Source organism: Sinocyclocheilus rhinocerous, unplaced genomic scaffold (assembly GCF_001515625.1).
Source record: "Sinocyclocheilus rhinocerous isolate Xijiao unplaced genomic scaffold, SAMN03320098_v1.1 scaffold222, whole genome shotgun sequence".
NCBI classification, from domain to species: Eukaryota; Metazoa; Chordata; class Actinopteri; order Cypriniformes; family Cyprinidae; genus Sinocyclocheilus; species Sinocyclocheilus rhinocerous.
This window is the reverse complement of record NW_015625652.1, coordinates 754,165-777,023: the sequence shown is the minus strand read 5'-3', so window position 1 is coordinate 777,023 and position 22,859 is coordinate 754,165. Positions and strand designations below refer to the sequence as shown.

The 22,859-nt window shown below is 36.8% G+C and overlaps 1 protein-coding gene across 1 annotated transcript in view; it reads left to right on the top strand.

The window, feature by feature from the left end:
• The window catches only part of LOC107705253 (t-SNARE domain-containing protein 1), a 114,696-nt gene that overhangs the window by 35,131 nt on the left and 56,706 nt on the right, over positions 1-22,859 (top strand). Inside the window, exons 3-7 of the mRNA XM_016508463.1 lie at positions 6,702-6,779; positions 6,899-6,968; positions 19,387-19,477; positions 19,694-19,768; positions 21,654-21,710. Of these exons, the coding sequence (XP_016363949.1) occupies positions 6,702-6,779; positions 6,899-6,968; positions 19,387-19,477; positions 19,694-19,768; positions 21,654-21,710 (371 nt within the window). The remainder of the gene's footprint in view (positions 1-6,701; positions 6,780-6,898; positions 6,969-19,386; positions 19,478-19,693; positions 19,769-21,653; positions 21,711-22,859) is intronic.

Genomic DNA, 22,859 nt, shown 5'->3' with positions numbered 1-22,859 from the left:
TTCCTTCCTTCCTTCCTTCCTTCCTTCCTTCCTTCCTTTTGTTTCTATCTTTCCTTCTTTCCTTCTTTCCTTCCTCCCTCCCTTCCTTCCTTCCGTTTGTTTGTTTGTTTGTTTGTTTGTTTCTTTCTTTCTTTCTTTCTTTCTTTTCTGCCATCTTTCTGCCATCTTTCTGCCATCACTGTTTCTTCCTTTCTGCCATCCCATTCTCACTTTCTTTTCATTGTCCTTCCTTCCTTCAATCATTCCTGCCTACCTGCAGGCGCTGTCACAGCACAGCCTGACCATATCTGCTCCTGTCATGGTGCTCACCATGTGATTTGTTTTCTTTTCTTTTCAGTAATGGTTAACTGCACTGTTGTCTCCCTCCTCCCTCACAGCACACAGGAAAAAGGCTCTTGTCATAAGACGACCGTCTGAGTAGAACCCAGCGCATGTCGTTAGTCGGTGTCTGGATAAGGCTTCAGCCTCTGCTGTGTTCATTAGGGAGGTTTGCGGGGTGGAAAGACTAATGAAGGGACACTGAAACACCAGCAGGTACCGCACAGCCGCCTTGAGTGGCCAAACCCGGGGCGTGCTCTCCGTCCACGCTGCAACGATCCAAACAGAAGGAAGAAATGAGCTCAGGTGTCGTGATTCGTTCAGAGAAGTGGAACAAACAGCGTGACACCACACACGCACATACAGCTACAAAACAAGGCTTGATTGTCTGCCTGTACTATGCCATGCCTGGGTGTGTTTGTAAGATCCCTTTTCAGGGATCTTTGGCATTGTGAGTCTGGGTTTTACATATAAGTTCAATCACTGCACTTTTGTCTCATTCTCAGAATTGCAACCCTCTTCTCCAAGTGCAATTTCATGTAAACCATTATTATTGTCTGTAACCATATTGCATGTTACCGAGACAAAATGTGAAAAGCAAATTGACTAAGGAGTAAAGGTCCTTTCGCTCACAGAAGTAATCAAGCATTCCATGATTACCTAGAAAGGCCACGCCGTGCGTCAATGTCTTGATTGCGTTGTAATTGGTGGGCTTGGGGAGGTGGGGGTCTTTTAGTACATTTCAGTATGGATTGTGAGATTACAGCAGTGTAATGAGAGCAAATTTCATAACGTTTAGCGACAAGTTAAGTGCTGAGAAAGACTGGAAATGTCAAACAGTATGTGTTAAATACCCATTAACATACTTGAGCCTTGTTTTTTCTCTTTCTCTTGTAAAATGAGCAAAATGACTGTCCTTGGGTTGGTGTCCAAGCTGAATAAACCAAACCTAATTGGGTACATTATGGATTTGTCTGCACCAAAAAGGTCTCAAATGCTTGGAAAGCACATTCACATTTGTACAAGTGTGTGTGTATTTGCAGAAGAAGACTCAAAGGAGGGTGCAAAGCACTGCCAGAACCTACCAATGCACTCACTGAAGCTGCTCATGCTGCGCTCGCAACCTAAAACACACAGTGACTTCTGGTGTTGATGACAGCAAATAAACATGCGTGCAATAAGCAGTGCACTTCAGGCTGGGGTTATTTTGAAGTATTTTGAAAAAGCAATCAACTAAACTGAGCATATTTTGCAGTACTAAAACATTCTGTAGTGTGCATGGAGCCTTTTTACTCTGGGGAAAAAATAATTTCCTTAATCAGTGTATTTGACTTCTCCTTATAATTTTTTTGTTGTTCTTGCCCCGGTGGCAAAGTGTTCTAGTTTTAAGTTAAATGTAACAAATTTTTAAAAAGCCTGTGCTTAAAAAAAATAAATAAATAAACTATTTGCCAAAGTGCTAAAAAAACTGAACATAACTCGAGATACACTGCCGTTCAAAAGTTTGGGGCCAGTAAGATTATTAAATTTTTTTAAAGAGATTGATAACTTTTACATTAATATAATACTTAAAAAAAACTATTAATTCATTCATTCATTCTCTGCTGCTCTAACAGACATAAAAGTGATATTGCTATAGACAATTCTCAAATTTACAGAAACAGTGAGTGTGTGTGTGTGTGTGTGTGTGTGTGTGTGTGTGTGTGAGAGAGAGAGAGCCACATGCTGACCTCATGCATAACAAGGAGAATGCTTTTGATTAAGTCATTTCCTGATTTGAGAGTATAATTGAACACCCTGCAGAATCTGCATTTGCAGCCTTGCCGAACAATTCAGAAAGGGCAGAAGTTAATTTGTCCTGTGTCCCAGATATTTAAGAACAATTTTCTCACCCCAGACTAGAGAAAGTGCTTTGTGGTTTTGTTTTTCCTACAACGCATTTTGTCTCTGTTTATTTCCAGAGGCTCCTACTCTCAAATCCTAAAATGTACTTTCTGAGCTCTCCTAATTTCCATTACTTTCCTTCATAGATTATGCTTTGCCCAATCTGATTTTGACTCAACTTCCACACGTTTCTATTATACAATATGATTTAGTAAAAGTATTGATACGTATAGATATTATAGATAAGTAGATTTCCATTTCCAGAAAAAATTATCAGCTTCAAAAGTTTAATCTAAGCTTGCCTCAGGTTTTAGGATTTAGTTATGTTTTAAATTAAATGTCAGAGCCATTTTCATGACACTCGGTGTGTCTTGTTTTCTGTTGAGTGTGCACTATTTATGCAAAAAAAAAAAAAAACTAATAATGGATCACAATTAAGTATGCAAATATTACAATGACCCTATCAATGGTTGTTTACATTTGGAAGACAGTACAATATAACTGTACGTTAAATTGGAATTTTTCAAGTCTATAGTCTATGATATTTTATAGTATAAAGTTAAAATAAAATTAAAATCCAGAAATATGGAAAACATCTTAAGTAGCACCTGTCCTGAATTCACTGAGGTGTTGTGTAGCAGAAACATAGCTACAAGTGCTGAATACAGCAGAAAATGTGCTTAACCTATTTGTCAACACAATCTTTTGCAATATAGGCTTTTATGCAGAAATATAACATGATGAAATTAACTACTCATCCATTGTTTGAAAAAGACATCTGTCAGGCTTAATGCAAATTACACACAGTAATGTGTGACAGGCACATTAACAGTGCATTCTGTTTAGTAAATCTGACTGAATCCAAATAATTTGATCATTTTTTTTATTTTTGTTATTTGGGTTCAGTGAAGTTTTAAGGTAAGCAATAGCCACATTTTTGACACCTTACCTAGTGATAATCTTTCAGGTAATATTAATATATATATTTTTTAAACTAGCGTCATTCCATAAATAGCCACGCACAGCACCTTTAACTATTTGAATGTAAATGTGAGTCTATAGTTTGAATGGTATGAACTGAATACATTGCAGAAAGAACAACAACAGTAGAACAATAGACAGTGAAGTCCTTATTAAATAGATTTTTTATTGCAGTCAGCCAAAAGCCAGTGTCATATTATATATATTTTATTATTTTTTTTAAATGTTTGGCTTTATATTGAAGTGTAAAAAAATCTGTATGGTTTTATTGACTATCTTCATTTTCCACATAGCATTGAATGATTTACTTTAGTAATAGTTTTGTGTTCTTATTTTCCTGTATTTAAATTGTGAGGTGTTCTAGTTTCAGATTAGATGGAACAACTAGTATGATCATCGACTGTGGCACAGACACAAAACAAATAGCAAATAGACAGATAGCACCATATGGTGATAGAAAAAAAAATGTCAGAGATTCCCAACGCAGTAAGTGTGTGTGTGATGGGAGTTTAGCTGAATCTAGGTCTCATGAAAGGTTGAGAGCAAATCCTGCTGGGTCTTCTCACATGCGCACAGGAAGTAGTGCCCTTGTGTTTCCCACTTCTTAGCCCACACCTACTGTATATGAAGGGATACTGCTCAATGCAGAGTGGAATGAATATGGAGCATCCATCTATCACAGTGATGGAGGAGAGAGTATGAGAGTTGTGCGCATAGCTGGAGGCCAGTGGAGATAACAGTAAGGGCACAAAAGGTTGTTTCCCTGAAAAATGATCCACTGAGAACAGCTTATCACCTTTGTACTGCACGCACACACACATAAACACAAACACATCTGGCTGGAAGCAGTCAAATAGATAATGTCACATGCTTCTCGCTGTCATGTAAAATTCACACCAAAAATATATATATGTTTTTTTTTATTTTTAATCTGCTCATGTTAAACTATTAGTCACATGGATTCCCATTTCCTTGCTCTTGAACTGGTTAATAACATAATTTATCATGTTTTAGCATTGAGAACATTTCAGTGATGATCAATGTGTATTGATGTTGCCTATACAAGTCAGCTCATAGTTACAGTCATCAGCGTGTCCTGTACTGGGGCTTTGGTTTACTATGAAACATTCTTAAAGGAAAAGTTCACCTAAAAATGAAAATTTGCTGAAAAAATGACCCTCAGGCCATCCATAATGTAGATGAGTTCGTTTCTTTATTGGAACAGATCTGGAAATAATTTGGAAATTTAGCATCACATCACTTGCTCGCCAATGAATCCTCTGCAGTGAATGGGTGCCGTCAGAATGAGAGTTCAAACAGCTGATAAAAACATCACAATAATCCACGTGACTCCAGTCCATCAATTAACATATTGTGAAGCAAAAAGCTGTGTGTGTGTTTGTAAGAAACAAATCATTTCTAATTCCAAACGGCTGCTTCCAGCTAAAAAGTGAAAAAAATCCAGTTTCACTTTCTCCAATGAAAAAGTTGTCTCATGTGAATCAGGAGAGAAATATGCAGAGATAAACACCATTTACAAGCCCATGAAAACATCTCAAAACAGAGTTTAAATAAATGTGTTGGTAGATTTTGATTTTTGGTTTGAAGACAACAGAAAATGGAAATTTTCTTAGCATTATTATGATTATGAACTTTATTTTGGCCAAAATCAATGGTTTAAAGTTAAAACGCCTTAATGTTGGATTTGTTTATTACAAACACTCATTTCATTTTCACAAGATGTTAACTGATAGACCGGATTTGTATGGATTACGTGTTGATTACTGTGAAGTTTGTATCAGCTGTTTGAACTCTCATTCTGACTGCACCCATTCACTGCAGAGGATCCATTGGTTGAGCAAGTGATATAATGCTAAATTTAAAGTAATTTTTTCCTAATACTTTTGAATCTCAGTTTTCACTCTGCTTTAATGATAGTTGAAGCATGACTGTAGAGATAAATGAGGGTTTCGTCTCCCTCTAGCATCCTCCTGAGCAGCATCCATGAGTTCTTTGTTCTTCCTCAAGTCTCTCTCCCTTATTTGTAAAGAAAAAAAAAATCATTGAGGAGTTATTTTGGGTGCCGCATGCATGCTTCAGTGGACCAACAAGAATCATGGACAGCAATATTTGCTGCTCTTCCCTTTCCTCCTCCTTTCTGTCTTTACCTGCATCCCCTGTACCAAGTCCAAAGCCTCTCTTAGAGTTGAATATGCATCTGTGCAAAAGATTGCCTGCGATTTTCCCCTCTCAAGAGCAAGTGCATTAGAGCACAAATGAAGAGTTGTGAAAAACAGCACATCAATTACAGTCATTTTGAGGGCAGAGGTAGACAAAAGCTGAGAGACGACATTTGTGTGCATGTGCGCAGGGCCAGTGGGTTGTACTTTGATACAGAGGTTGTGCAGTGGATTTTGATTAAGAGCTCTTGATGATTACCTGTTCTTATCAGGGTGAGCATGATACATGCTTTTGATGAAGAAAATGACTGCGCCCACACGCCCATTTGGGTGGCTCACGACTCAGTCTGTTTAGGCCTAGATGCTGCCCAGAAACCTGGTGTGTTTTTGATTCTGCTTTGTTTGGCTTCACTTAGCAGAAATATGGAGACCCTCATGAGTAGGATGTGCCAGCTAAATAAAGAGAAACTATAATCATACTCATAGTCAAAGCACTATGTAATAATAGTGATTTTTACCAAAGGTAAGAGTTTAAAAAAATAAATAAATTAATTTATCCTATTTATAATACATCAATAAATAAATGCATAAATATTCTACCAAAAATGTGGGATTGGTAAGATGTCATGATTTCTTATGTTTTTGAAAGAAGTAAATATTTTGTTCACCAATTTATTTGAAAAAAAAATTAAAATACAGTTATAATACAGGTAACGTTTGAAATAATATTACAATTTAAAATAACTGTGTTCTATTTTAAAATATTTTAAAATTGAATTTATTCCTGTGATGGAAAAGCTGAATTTTCAGCATTACTACTCCAGTTTGTAGCATCACATCATCCTTCAGATTTGTAAAAAAAATATTATCAACATCAAAAACAGTTGTGCTGCTTAATATTTTCATGGAAACAATTAAAACTTTTTTTTTTTCTCCACAGGATTATTTTATGACTAGAAAGTTCAAAAGAACTAAACTAGTAGTGTAATTTTTCAATAATTCATCTAATCTATTAATAGGCACAATTAACTTTTCTTCACAAAGTAAATTTGTTATTAGCCTTTAGGCTGTTTGCAAGCAATGTGACATTTATTATTTATAATACATTTAAGTGGTTAACATTAATAATGAATTTAACTATTGTGTGGTCACAGCAGTTTTGAATGTTCTTTATCCAATCAGGTTTGTGTCTACCATTTGTTTTAACATCACTGGCTTAGAATAAATTGGCAGTGTAATATTTTAACATCAAAGAAATGACAACCATCATCTTTTAAGGATGTGCTCACAATTTAAATACAATTTGTCAAATATCAATACTTTTTTCCCCCTCTACAGCTACGCAAGTCAGTCCCTCAGAGCTGCAAGACGTTTTCCAGGAAACCTCCTCTAACATCTTCCAGATCAATGCTAACGGTGAGTTTAAAAAGCCTCCAAATATTCTGAACTCGATAGAGAGCCATTAAGCATGGCTTGAGTTGTAAGGTGAAAGTGACAAAACTAAAAACAAAGCAATTTCTGTCTGTCTTTTTCAGTGGTAACACTAGAGAAAACCCTTCAATCGCTGGGAACATCCAGAGACACAGCAGAGCTACGGCAGAGTTTGTAAGTTAACACACATGCGCAAACCTGAGCGTGCATGCTAATAACGCATTGATGTTGAGTGCATATATAATTTTAGATAATTTGATATTTATAAATAAACTCCCAGGACCTTTTATTGCAGCAGAGAAAAGTAGATTTGTACTACATTCTGATGTGATGATATTCCCTCACAGGCCTTCAGTGGTTTTAATAGCTTCCTTTTTGCTGACTCTATAGAGCTCTTTAAAACCGACCAACATATGAGTGCTCGCTCTCACTGTTTCATCACCTACCGGCCAGCATGTATTGATTACTCATCTGACTTCTGTAGTCAGGATGCCGCAATTACTAAATTTCTTTCCGATGACAAAGTAGCTGCATGGTCTGAAATTGCTGTTGTTTGAAATGCATTACACAATCTGTGTCCAGTGGCGAATCATCAATTATATCAGCCATTTTTTGTTAATGAAAGCACTGAAAACCTAATGCTGTCTAGAGTGTGTGTGTGTGGTTGTTTTTATTTCCCTTGAAGAATCACCATCCCTAAGGCGCAACATGACATCTATTGTTTGCTATAAAGCCTTTGGGCAGATTGGCTGCCTAAAACCAAATGAGATAAGCAGCAATGTCTTTCTGCTGCTACACCCTCTGCTGTTCTTATGGAGTGACTGCATGCTAGATAATAAAGAATTACGAGCTAAAATTATATCACGAATTGCATTAGCGTGTAACATTTCCCTTGTGTGCTGCTGCAGTCTTGTCTTGTAGGGAATTGTACGAAGTGTAGGTTTATTGCAGACAGCTAGTCTCAAGCACACCTGAGTCATTAGCTGATGTGAAATGTCTAGTGTGCAAAATATCTGTGATATATTTGTTGTATCCACTTCATTAGCGTCTGCATGTATATTCAACAAAGTTGCACCTGCTTCTCTTGCTTTTTCTTTGCGTCTCTCACTTTTTCAGTCTTTTGAACTCTCCATTAGGGATGAATGTTACAAATCCACTGACTCTGTTCAAACATTAATGTATGCACATTCACCAGTAATTACAATGATTTCAATGAGTAGTTAACCCCAAAACATTTTCTTCTGTAGAACACAAAAGTTGGGTTTTAAAGATTTGTGCTGGTCGCTTATTTCCATGCAGCTACAAAGAATGGAAAGCAAGGCTTTCTAGCTTTAAAAAGATACAAAAGCACCATAAACGTCTAATAAAAGTAGTTTGTATGAGTCATGCACTAAATTCCAAGTTTTCTGAAGCCATATGATGTAAAGCAATCATTATTCACTGTGAACCTTGACTTCCGTTCTAACTGTATTTGGCATGTTCATAAGAGAAGTAAATAATGCCAGAATTTTCATTTTTTGATGAACTATCTGTCTCATTGTGAGCGATGTGTTAAGGAGAATACACAATACACAATAACAGTTCTCTGATTCAGTCAGTGAGTCATTAGACTGATTCACACTGACAACTCAAGAGTTTGAGACTGATTTGAGTCTTTTTGAGTGATTCATTAAAAAGAACAGCTCATAAGTCCAGATTGGCTGCCTAAAACCAAATGAGATAAGCAGCAATGTCTTTCTGCTGCTACACCCTCTGCTGTTCTTATGGAGTGACTGCATGCTAGATAATAAAGAATTACGAGCTAAAATTATATCACGAATTGCATTAGCGTGTAACATTTCCCTTGTGTGCTGCTGCAGTCTTGTCTTGTAGGGAATTGTACGAAGTGTAGGTTTATTGCAGACAGCTAGTCTCAAGCACACCTGAGTCATTAGCTGATGTGAAATGTCTAGTGTGCAAAATATCTGTGATATATTTGTTGTATCCACTTCATTAGCGTCTGCATGTATATTCAACAAAGTTGCACCTGCTTCTCTTGCTTTTTCTTTGCGTCTCTCACTTTTTCAGTCTTTTGAACTCTCCATTAGGGATGAATGTTACAAATCCACTGGAGTTCCTTAATGAATACACAATAACAGTTCTCTGATTCAGTCAGTGAGTCATTAGACTGATTCACACTGACAACTCAAGAGTTTGAGACTGATTTGAGTCTTTTTGAGTGATTCATTAAAAAGAACAGCTCATAAGTCAACGGAAGTCCATAAATAGCAACATGAGCAAACCAGCTACAATGAGTGAATATATGTTTAAAATACCAAACTCACTGTAGCTCATGCTTCTCACAATTTTTTTTTTTTTTTTGCTGTTTCTTAGTTGACCTTGAATGTGCTTCCCTTCGTGCCAGGCTTAATCCTGCTGCTCCAAACAGGGCACTTGACAGCAACCCCCTCTCTCGCTCTCTCTGTCACTCTTTCTCTGACTCTACCCATTTTCTTACTCTTTCTGCCCTCTGCTGCACCCCAGCCATGATTCTATTACAACCAGTTTCCACGGAAACCTCGCAGTTCCAGGGTCATACCTCCCAGATGGTGATATGTCGCCCAAAGGCCCTGGCAGACTGCCCAGCCCCCCAAAACTTCCTCACACACACACACACACACACACATACAAACATTTGCCTGGCAAAAATGCCCCCCCCCCCCAATGTCACAGGCAATCAAGATATGGACTGCCAGTGCGCTAAAAATGCACTAACTGAGTGGACTTCAGAGACTGGCAATAAAAGAGACCGATGAGGCACATGGCTACTGTTTTGTGTGATTTGTGGGTATTTTGTTGCATGACTTAATCTATAAAATTTTTTTTTTAATAACCTGTAGAAATGGAATGACATCTTAAAAAATTTCAATTGAGACTTCAACCACTAATTAAAAAAAATAATAATTAATGATGCCTGTCAATCAAACAGAGCACAGCAGAAAGGGAGTGCAGTCACTATTAAACATCAAATTTAGATTTTTAATAACTTTAAATAGCAATATTTCTATAGGTGTTGCATTATATTTTATGAGCAGTAACTTTAGACTATACCAGTGTTTGCTTTATATTGCAATTATACAGCATATTATTAAAATTATATATTATTGCAACTTATGTATTTAACCATTATTGCTCACAACATATAACATACTCTATTATTCAAAAGTTTTTGTTTTTAATTAATATTTATTAATTCAGTAAGGACATATTAAACTGATAAAATAATGTTACAAAATACTTTTATTTAACATAAATGCATCATATAATAAATAAATAAATACATAATACATGCATGCATACACAACATTAAACAGCACAACTGTTGTCAACATTGGTAATAATAATAAGAAATGTCTCATGAGTACCAACTTAGCAAATTAAAATGATTGTTGGATAATCATGTGATGGCTGCTAAAAAATTAAGCTGTGCCATCACATGAATAAATTACATTTTAAAATATATTAATGTTGAAAACAGTTATTTTAAATTTTAATAATATTTCCACAATATTACTGTTCCTACTGTAACTTTGATTAAATAAATGCAGTCTTGGTAAACACTTCTTTCAAAAGCAGTACATTCTTTTTTTCGTTTCTTTTCTTTTGTATAGTGTACTTTGTTGAACATTGTTCAAAGGTGAGAATTTGGCATGTAATCAAGAAAGAAAGCATAAATAAATGTAATAAAAATAGCAATAAATGGACAGTAAATTAACTATCACAAAGCATTTTAGAATAATAAAAAGAGTTTAAATTATTTAAAAAAAATAACTAGTTGTAGCCCTGCTCTCAAGTGTTAGCTTGACAACTTACAACTCTAAGTGTTTGTACACGTGCAGTGCATCGTATTCCAGTGAAAAATCACTTGGCTAATTAAATTCGACCCATCTTTGTAATCATAGAAACACACACGCAGCAAAACTAAGTGGATTAATCGTTCACACCCTTTGTTTGTCATTGTGCTCTTTAGAGCATTACACATTCCGCTCTGCTGCGTACAGGGCTTCTGAGAGACGCTCTTCGTCTTTGGAGTGGAGGACACGCTGCACTGTCCGTCCTCGTCTCTGCTGAGGATTCTGTAGACAGAAGGTGAGCCTTATGCTGAGAAGCCTGTAAGGACCAAAATTACATTCAAGTAGATGGTCGTATCAAAAAGGTGCCTCGAATGTTTGCTCAAAAAATGGCAAATTATGGCATTATTTACCCTCTGTGACTTTCCTTCTTTTGTATACCACAAATGGAGATGTAACGTGTCATGTTTTATTAATTTATATGCAAACACAAGATTTCATGAGAGCAGCAGCAGATGAGAAACTTTTCAGTGAGAAATTATTTGAGTTTCAGTGTTCTTTCTCACACAAAGCTATCGTATGACTTCAGAAGACTTGGGTGCATGAGTGTTTTGGGGTGCTTTTTGTAGTTGCTGGACCTTGACAGCCTCTATTCACAGACTTGCATTGTATGGAAAAGAGCAGCACCATTCAAAAACGTCCTCTTTTGTGTTCAGAGGAAGAAAGAAAGTCATATAGGTTCGAAACAACACGCGAATGAGTAAATGATGACAAGGGTTACATATTGTTTACACAATGGCAGTCAATTATTCATAATGTATTGATTTGCACTAATTCTCTTAACATTTCCTTTCTAAAAAATCCTATTCAAAAAGTCTTCCAGTTTTATGGAATTGCACACACCAGCTGCTAGTCAGGTGAATATAATTACACAGAAAATGGAGAGGCCACACAATTAGTTTAATTTTACATTTTTTGTGATTTTATTAATTACAGTAGCTTTTCATCACAAACCCCCTGCAATTCTTTCAGGAACCCCAGTTTGATGCACTTAATGCACTTCATGATGTTGATAACAACGATTGGAGAATATTATCTTATGAGTTAGGTCAAAAGTAATCTAAAAGTAGTTAGAATAATGTGTATTCCAATAGATTACATTACTAACTAAAATTTCCATTATGTAATTTGTAATCAATAATGGACTTCTTTTTGTAAGTAATCTACCCAGCACTGACTATTCATTTTATGATGTTGAGGATAAAAATCAGGATGTCATAGGTACCATAGTTTACCACTGCTGCAAATCAGATATGATATTCAGTATTTCATATTAGTGATTACCATACAGGCAATCATATACATTGCAATATTGTATTTCAGCAGAAAAAAACATACCCAATATCAGACATGACAGTAATATTATGATTCAGTAATGCAATCTTGGCGGAAGACCAAGCATCTCTATTATTAATCGTCTGATCTCCTAAGCAAATGCAAAGTTAACTATGCATTATCAGAGCAATCAGAAAATGAACAGATGATTAAAAGTGACTTCTACATCACCTCAAGCTTTCAAAGCAAAACAAGTGCAATTTACTTGCAAACTCACCTAGCTAATTTCACTTCTATTAAAAACCCCACTTAATCAATGTAGTGTGAAATATATTATTCATAAAACCAACATGGCAAATATGCTTAATGAAAAATGCACCATAAAGCCCATTAGCTAAATTAAGCGGGTTCTGAGAACCTGTTGTGAATGTTCACTCCCCACACACAAATAACTAAGAGTTTCTGTAGCCCTTTTATTGAGTATCATTCGTGAGTCGTCGTGAGATATGTAGTCTCCATAATTTTGATTATGTACAGCATCACTGCGCGAACTTTGCCTCACCTGACAATGTCAGGATGGTGTCCGGCAACATGACGGATCCGGTATGCGTCATTACCCCAGGTCGGGATCTTTGCTTAATGGCACGTTACGATGGGATAATTGTTTTCTGCTCATTAGCCCTACATTTCCTCGGCTCAGCGGGCAAGTCAACTTGCCCAACTTGACACTCAGTTCTTTGATGAAGAGTGCAGGATGAGTACACCAGAATATTCATCAATGCTCCTCTTCTGAAGTCAAGACTTTTAGTTTATAGCTGCTGGGGGTGACAACATATAATTAGGTATGTTTAGTTTTATTTTCCATGTACTTAAATGTTGAAACCCAAATCTTTTTTTTTATGAGAACGAGAGAAAGAAGCCAGAATACAAACATTTAAACAGACATTGCACTGATTTGTTAATTCTATTACTACACCTGCCTAATATAGCGGATGAATTGAGAACATTTATACCAGCTAGAATTTTTTTTTAAACAACATTTTACATTTTGCATCATTTTATAGTAACACATGTGACACTGTCACTGTATGTAACGATCGACCTTATTGGAAGATGTTACACTCTTAAAACTAAAGGTGCTTAAAAGGTTCTTCGCAGCGATGCCATAGAAGAACCATTTTTGGTTCCACAAAGAACCATTCAGTCAAAGGTTTTTAAAAGGACCATCTCTTTCTTACCTTTTATAATCTGAAGAACCTACTTTCACCACAAAGAACCTTTTGTGAAACAGAAAGATTTGTCAGATGTTAAAGGTTCTTTGTGAAACCATTTAGACAAAAAAGGTTCTTCTATGGCATCGTGAAGTACCTTTGTTTTTAAGAGTGTACACACAATTTCTGCCAGTTTGCATCTCAGTAATTGACCTGTAATATTGTTCCTAGGTTGATTGTCTTGTATGTTGTAATGCACTATTTGTTTATTCTTAGCAGATGTTTCAATATACCGCTAATAATATTATAAAATAATTTCTATGTCCATGTGTTTGTTTTTTGGTGAGTGTAATAAACAGGATAATTTACAGTCAGCTGGTCATTCCCTACCTACTGATGCTACATTTCAGTAAAAATTTGAATGGTAAAATATTTTAGTGGTAAAAACCTGGTAATTGATTACTAGTAATTTCCATTACTATATATAGTGAAAAACAGTATGTAGTTGATCTAAAAGGACAATTAATGTAACGTTTTGGAAGTGAAAAACAACAAGTCATCTTATAATTTACAGTGGAAAAACCATAAAACTTTCCCAGAACTAACTGTGTGGCTTTTTATTTATTTATTTAGGGTTTTATGCTACATCTTATCGTGAAAAAAAATATGCAAAAAACATAATTTTTTTCATTACCCTTTGTTTTTTACAGTGGTTGTCATTATATTATAACTGTAAAAATAGAGTACATTATAGTACATTGGTATATTGACATTATATCAGTATAGAATTTAATTCATTAATTATTATTATTATTTTTTTTTTACTGGAAATTTAAGTTCAGTATATAACATGATTCTTGTGTGTTTTATGGTAAAGTTCTGGCAACCACATCTGCTGCTGCTACTGTGTGTGTGTGTGTGTGTGTGTGTGTGTGTGCGTGCGTGCGTGTTTGTATGTTTACCCTAAATTGTGCAGATTTTATTGCACAGCGCATGTAATTAAGGCCATCAGGAGAGTGTGAGGGTTTTTGTGCACGTGTAGTCTAAATTACTTCTTTCCTCGCATTTAATGTTTGCCGAGTGGTTTTACTCAGACTTTTTAATGCACAGAGGCAGCATAAATGTATACTTTCAGAGTAATCACAATCGCTGGAAATTATGTACCATGCACTTGAAAACAGATTGTTGATTCTCATGCACAGCTGACAGAAAAAAATGCACGCTGATTGTCATGACAACAAAAAAGTTTAAGTGTGATGCAGTGCAGACCTTACTTGCTTGTATACAGTACCAGCTGACAACTCTCCAAACTCGAAAGGCAAGATGGAAAAAATAAAATATTCACAGGTCTGTTCTGAGTGGTTATATTGCATCTGTTAGAGATTATAGGTGTTATGTTTATATCCCTAGACTTGTTCAAATCACAGAAAGAGAGCTGGGTTTATAGAAGGCAAAAAATAGAACAGTGTTTATTAGATTATGAATACCGTCATGCTGCAATATGATTCATATAAAGTACAGCATAATGAAAGAGTTCTTGGTTCACTTGATCTCTGGCTATATGACCTGGACCGACCTTTTGTGGTCTCATAATTTTTCACTGCAGCGTTAACAGCGCCCAATATAATGAAGTGCAGTAATGTGCATGTGCAACAACATTCTCTTTTAAACCATATATACTGTGGTGTGTGTGTGTGTGTGGTATATATATATATATATATATATATAATTTTTAAAAAAAAGTTGAGAAACAACCTGAGCAGTACAGGGAGGAAGTGATGTGAGAAATACAATGAAACACCTTACGAAAGAAAAACATTGTGTTCCTTACACAGCTGTCTAAAACTAAATAAAAACTCACAAAAGTAAATACCCTCTAGACTTCACACAGCATGACCTCAGTACATCACACATCTGAGGGAGAGAAGTAGCGTTTGAGTCACTTTAACAAGTATCTTTGTGTTACATTCTGACTTCCAGGTATCCAGTCAGGATTTGAAATTAGATTTGTAAAGGTTATGCAAGGCAGCGTGGAACTACAAAGTTTGTCTATTAAGTTGTGTGAGGTATTGCAAAACTGCACAGAGGGCGAAACTGGGGCAAGCTGTCACACTTTTTACTCCAGTCAATATTTTTCAGGGTTTGCTTTTTGCATACATACCTTAGTCTTGAATTAATTATTAAATTCATATTTAGCTTATGTGACTATATGCCCTAAAGCAGGGCTATTATATGCTTTTCATCAGAATTTAAACATTAAATTCATGAAATGATTGTTGTGGAAAACTTTTTTTTTAAAATTGTAATCAACTACAAACATGTGACAACTTGCCCCTACTAGACATTTATCTCTAAATCAAACACAAGTGTGTTTGTGTGAACTTTGCCATACACTCTTAAAGGTTCTCCATTGGCATCAATGCCAATATGGAGTCTTTCAATTTCACAAAAGGTTCTTTATAGTTCTTTAGATTCTTCACATTTAGGAAAAAAATGGTTCTTTTAAGAACTGTTTTTTGAAACATTCTTTGGAGAACCTGAAAAATGTTTCTTCTATGGCATTGCTTTGAAAACCCCTTTTTTTGGATACTTTTAAAGGGGTCATATGATGCAATTTCAAATTTTCCTTTCTCTTTGGAGTGTTACAAGCTCTTGGTGCATAAAGAAGATCTGTAAAGTTGCAAAGACTAAAGTCTCAAATCCAAAGAGATATTCTTTATAAAAGTTAAAGGGGTCATATGATGCTGCTAAAAAGAACATTATTTTGTGTATTTGGTGTAATGAAATGTGTTTATGCGGTTTAAAGTTAAAAAAACACATTATTCTGTGGATCACCGGATCGGCTTTCACCGTGGACGAAGCGGAGTCCAGCCCGGGGTCGTCACATGTGGTTGCCGCAAATCACAAATGCAGACATGGTTTTATGTTTAGCAATCACAACGCACTGGATAGCTGGCCAATCACAGCACACCTCGCTTTTCAGACCGATGAGCTTTGTAAAAATCGACGCGTTTCAGAAAGGCGGGGCATAGAGGAGAAACAATAATGTACAGTATGTGGAAAATAATGTGTTTTTTGAACCTTAAACCGCATAAACACATTTAATTGCATCAAATACACAAAATAATGTTCTTTTTAGCAACATCATATGACCCCTTTAAGAGTGTAAGTAAGCATCTGAAAGTTTTCCATGGCTTCCAATTGTGCCATTACCATGTCTTTCATTGTCTGTTTGGCCTTGGCCTCCTCATTTTCCATCTTCTCATAGATTCACTCAATGATCTCCAGTAGCAGTAAAAGCAGAGGAAGATTCAGATTCTCCTCCGCCGACTCAACAGACACGAAACATGCTAAATGCGGACCATGACTAAACAGCATTTGGGGAAATAAACTGCTGGGTTTTGAATATGTGGGATGAGTAATAACAGAACTTTTCCACCGATGCGTGGTGACCCTTGAGATTGTGTAGGCCATATTGAGTTTCACATGTTACTGTTGAGGGAACACAGGAAGCTGTAATTGAGGGCGTATTGAAGGTGTTCAGTGGATCACAGTGTGCAATATAATGAGGTTGAGTCATGGACGTTTCAAAGGGCTTTATTTGTACAACTGCCATGACTAAACCAAGGCATTATTCTTGAGTTATAAAACGATTTATAGCGGTTAAATTTTTATTTATCACAGGCAGCAAAAAATGTCTCTCACCACAGGTTTGTTTCCTGTTTTTTTTTTTGTCCTGATGGGACTTTCTTCCCTCCTCCGATTGGTTTTAAATAGAGTAAAGCAAGTCTTCTGCTGCCTGGCCTTGTCCTTCTGGTCTTTTTTATTTCCCCCTAGTCTTTTCTGCCTCTGTTTCTTTGTTGAATATTCTTCAGTTCTTTCAGTCAACTGCATTTCACAGAGGACATTTATGTTCTGTTATCTCGGGCACCAGGTTAATTACTGCTAATGTGACATTGGCAATGGCATAACACGTATGCAAATGATGCCACGCTGACCTTTTGTCTATGCCTCAATCAGTGTTGTGTTGGTGCATGTGATGCTTGTGATTTTCAAATTGTTGGCTTCTTAAAGGTATAGTTCACCAAAATCTGTCATTATTGACTCACCATGTTATTCCAGATTAGCAATGCCAGGAGGGGTCTTCAAATTAAAAGTACTGGAGGGGAGAAAAAAAAAAGTTTTTACATTTTAGCCATCATTGTAGTACACTTCTAGGCAGGATAAACTATGCTCTCTCCAAAACTCTCAGCCAGCAATATCAAGTCCATGCATGCAGAACTGTAGAGGAGTGAGTCATTGCTCATGTTCAGCCTAGAAATGGTCCGATCAGGTTAAAAAAAAGTGCCCAAAGTTAAACTTTATGGTTGAACTGCTCAGCCACGTTCCCCTATTCTCTGGCGTGTGATTAGAATGTTCACTGTGGACCTCTGGCTTTTTTGTTCACACAGCACGACTGCTGCTGCCGCTATTGTTACAGGTGCTTTTCCGCTCGACTGGTCTCGTTTCTCTCTTGTGGACTGAGAACGACAGTGACATGCCCCCACCCATAACGAATGCACGAGAGATGTTTCTGCCTGGCGCCTCTCTCCTCGTTTCCTTCCTCGCTTTTTAAATCAATATTTGAGTGGGAGGTGGGCCCCACGTTCGCCACCACATATCTCTGGGGAGCAGGAGGCACTATGGCCGGTGGTCTTGGTTTGGGTTTTAAAGGAAGGGATCAGACGGAGCAGGGCACAGACACTAAATCAATGGCCTTATCCAAACCCCTCGCTCCGCATGAGGAGAAAGCAGAATTTCTATCAGGAGATTATATTTGTTCACCAGCTTCTGACCCGTTGGCCCCTTTTTCCCTTCTATCTTCCATCCAGCTCAGAACTGCAAATAATGTACAGCCAGGCTCAAGTTTTCAATGTCTTTAATTCTCTCACTGTTGCCTCCTTTCCGGTCTTTTTTGGGCCATGTTTCCTCCTTTTTCACCCCCCATTCCAGAGATGGATTATGACATTGACGTACCCAGGGCACGGATGTCTCAGGGGCTCTTCACATAGGAAGCATTCTAGCGTTAAGAAATTGGCTAGATGGAGGAATAGAAGTGAACCAAAGGCGCGCTTATGGGTGCATGAAATCCCATACAGCATTTATCCCACCCCTAGATTGCTTTGATTGGTCAATGGTTTAAAATAGACATTATGTGCAACATATCACATTTTTTACTTGCAAGCACCTAAACTTGATATTGCTGTGTTATTTGGCATAAAACAGTGCATATTTTAAACATAAGCTACAAAACAGGGATGGGCAAATTTCGGAATTAAAGATTTGGCTTCTTTTCAATACATGAATGTAAATTTGAATCAAATTGCCTGTACAGTTTCAGTTTGGATCACCATGACAGGAAGAGGAATTGTTTGTCAATTCAAAGAAATGTAAGGTAAAGCATCTGTCTGTATACTCTATATATCTTATAAAACTTCAAGGCTTTTTAAGCTCTAAAACTTTTTGTCAAGCCAATATTCAAAATTTGAAAAACTTTGCACATCTAGTTATGAATTACTTTGAATTTCAGTTAATTTTAAGTTTATTTCCATTTAAATTTTAATTGCAATTCTGCATCTGGTTTGCCACGCCAATTCAAATTTCTCAATTAAAATCTGAATCACAACCCTGAAATCTAGTAAATATGATCCGTTACTGTAACCCTTATGCAAATGCTAGACAGTACTGTGGATTGGTATCTTTCTTCCCTTTTATGTATGCAATCATAAATATTACCCTCTATAAACCCAATTTATGCAATCTTGATTTCTTCTGCTCTATTAATACATTCGGTACAGCAAACCTCTCAGTGCGCTGTGCTACCTTTCCTCCGTTTGAGTTGCTGTCTCTGTACACAACGTCTAATCCTTTGCTTCTCCTCCGGGGCGGCAGATTGACTCCTGCCTGGAGCCTAAAGCCTTCCTGACATCATCTGAGCTCTGCAGTCATGACACACATTCCCTCACTGCACAGTGCTGTTCCTCTGCCGCACAGTCATTAATATTGATTTACTTAATTGGTTGAGCCTAATCCATCCAATAGGGCTGTAAACCTAGCCCAGCTTGGAGAGCATTGCAGCTTGGGATAGTTGATGAATCATTTTGAATCGTCTTCTGTGGTTTGTAAAGTATGATTACCTGTCTTTTCACCCTTCTCACTCTTCTCCCTCTCTTTCAGACATTCCACACAGCAGCAAACCAATAAAGTCATAACAAGCACAAGCCAACTTGTTAAACAACTCACTGACATCATCAGCGGGTCTTCACGGGTAAAATAAATCTTCTCTGCATCTCTCATTTTTCTTTCTTTGCTGGAACAATCATTCTTATATAAGTATAGCCAGTGATGGTGGTTTATATCATGAAGCATTCCACTGGCATTTGTACTGACAAAAATAAAATGTTGTCACGGTAAAGTTACTTTATGGCGATGTTAAACTGAACCAACGTTCATTTTAAAATCATGCTATTTTGTTTCCTCACAGCAAGACAGGCTCCGTCTGACAAGACTCAAAACAGAGCTATCCGATTCTGTGCAGCGTTATGGAGACCTGCAGAAGGTACACATGAAACACTGGCTTTCCTTTATTTGTCCACAAAATAACAAACGTGATTAGGGCTGTACAGTTTTCTGCAACAGCTGTCAATCTTGATATTAGAAATAATGCAAATTAATATTACTCAATAGGTACTTTTTTCTTTTAGCTATAAAGAAAAATAAATGTGTTGTATAAACAATTTTCACTCAAAAATTGCTAGCAAATTTTACAAACAATTCCAAACAAACAGCAAGTAACTAATTGATTTAAACATGAAATTTTGAAGTAGAAAAACTTAAATAGTATCTTCTTGTAAAACATACTCCAATAATCTTTGTTTTATCGCGAAAAAAGACAATAGATCCCATTATAATCAGTGATGATGTCTACAGTGGATGCGACGTAACACGGCAAGCCCTTGAGAGTAAACTGATGCCTCTTTCTATTTATGACGTACTAACACAAAGTACAAAGGTGCATTCCGATTGACAGGGTCCCTACGCAGTGTTCACTGCTCCCTACTCACTTAGCATGGGATATCCATTGAAGTGGACTTCGCTGACAATAATCGCTCATTTGGAACGCCCTAGAATGTCATCAAAGAAAGGCAACGTAGTCACGCAGATTATGATATAACAAATATTTTAATTTATTTTACTTTCAAATTTAAATATATGTAAAATACCTATATAATTGTGTATCTAATTAATATATTCAAAAGTTATGTTTAGACTTAACAGATTGTAGAAGTCTAATCTTGTGCGCTTTCTTTCCCACGCGATTTAACTTAGTTCCACCTAATCATACAATACAATATGCAAATGTAACATTCATTGCCATAACCATTCATAAATACTCTAGTTCAGGGGTGTCCAAACTCGGTCCTGGAGGGCCGGTGTCCTGAAGAGTTTAGCTCCAACCCCAATTAAACACACCTGAACCAGCTAATCAAGCTCTTCCTAGGCATACTGGAAATTTAAAGGCAGGTGTGTTGTGGCAAGTTGGAGCTAAACTCTGCAGGACACCGGCCCTCCAGGACCGTGTTTGGGCAGCCCTGCTCTAGTTTGTATAGTAATAGCAACATTTTTGCAACCCCTCCATTGCAGAGCCTTTAAAAAAAACGCTTTCAATGGCTCTGCTCAATCGTTACTTCTAACTGGTGACGCGGTGTGCAATGACAGTTGGGTGATTCTCCACATTCTGTGAAGTGATGTATCGATGTTCCCTTATTCCCTATGCTGTTCGCAATGCCCTTTGAACTGAACAAGTTCACTCCCTTCGGATTGGAATCTCACTTAAGAAGGCGGATGTTCTTGTGAAGTCCACTTCGCAGTCCACTTACGGTTGAATGGAACGCACCTCAAATGATTTGTAATTGTCGTTTTGTCGTCCAGTGTAGACAGACTTTAGCTGTTGTGGCACGTCATGACATGACAAATGCCATGTCCAGCATAGACACAGTGTAAGATGTTTTCTTACATTGAAAAAATTTTAATTAGTTAAAATTGCCTCCATCCTCACAAGATAAAATTGTGTATTTTAGTTTCCAGCAACAGTGAGCATATATAAAAAAGTAGTTGTTATCATAATTTTGGACAGAAATACGATACTCAAAATAGGTTTTATATCTCAAAATGTTTTTTTCTCACAAAGTGAAGCAATTGCACTTTTTTTTTCCTGCCAGAGAAATAACCCTATTGATCATGTGCTGTACAACTGCATGTTGTAAGAAATTTAGTTTTAAAATAGTCCCCAGTCTCCTCGACTATATGTGTGCAGCCCATTCATGCAGCAATAATGTAAACCGGTGAAAAAAGAATTCACTGAACTTCTTTTTAGCTCAGCTGCTGTCACATGTCTGGCTGTATTTGCATATTAATGTAATTTTTTTTCTTTTCAATGACAGAAAATTGCAGATCGTTCGAGGGCCTTGCTTCCTCCTGCACAAAAGGACAGGAAACAGGTGAGTGGGCTTCAATATCTCAGTCCAGAGAGAGTCCACTTCTTCATCTTTGTTCTTTCATGAGCGATATTGTGACACTTAACCTGTCATGCCACACACAAATTTATCATTTGACTTGTATTTTAAAGTACACTTTTTTCTTTTGTATACTTCTATGGAGTATAATTTTTTTTTTTTGTCATCTTGGACCCCATTCACTTTTATATGGAAGACTGAGTGTACAGTGAGTGATTTTTTTTTTTTTTTTAATTTTCATGTTCCAGTATGAAGTAAGTCATATAGGTTTGTAGTGACGGGAAAATGATGACAGAATTGTCGTTTTATTTAAGTAAACTATTCCTTTAACCCCAAATTTCTCCAGAACAAGTGATATCTTAAATTGTGTTTCAGTGTGAGAACAAAAAGAAAACATCTTGTGGAGAAGAAACAAGACGGCTTTAGAATGACCACAGATGACAGTCCTAGTGATGTTTACTCTCAATGGAGGAGTTTCATTTGATGAAACGCACTAAAACTGACATCTCCATCACCACAGCTTTTTTTTTCCAGATTCCATCAAACTTAAATTTTCAGTTCATCTGAGTTGGCTCAAGGATGTAAACCAGTGAAAAAAGAATCCACTGAACTTCTCCTTAGCTCAGCTGCTGTCACATGTCTGGCTGTATTTGCATATTAATGTAATTTTTTTTCTTTTCAATGACAGAAAATTGCAGATCGTTCGAGGGCCTTGCTTCCTCCTGCACAAAAGGACAGGAAACAGGTGAGTGGGCTTCAATATCTCAGTCCAGAGAGAGTCCACTTCTTCATCTTTGTTCTTTCATGAGCTCTTCGACATCCCTGTGACAGTAAGATAAAGAGTGTGACTGCCTGTGTGATTGCATGTGGATGAGGAGCTCTTTGATGCCCCTCTTTTCTCACCACTTCATTTTCTAGCAGGTCAGATATTGACTGTCAGAACTTCATGACACTTACAAACCTCAGTCCTCATATTAAGTTTGTTTGGAACCACTACGCTTGTGGTACAGAACGTGGAGCCCTGGCAATCAGAATGTGGTCAAAGATCAGGACTGGTAGGAATATAGATCCACAAGAGGAGATACATAACCTAAATCCTTCATGCAAGACACTTAAAAGGAAAAATTCAGGCAA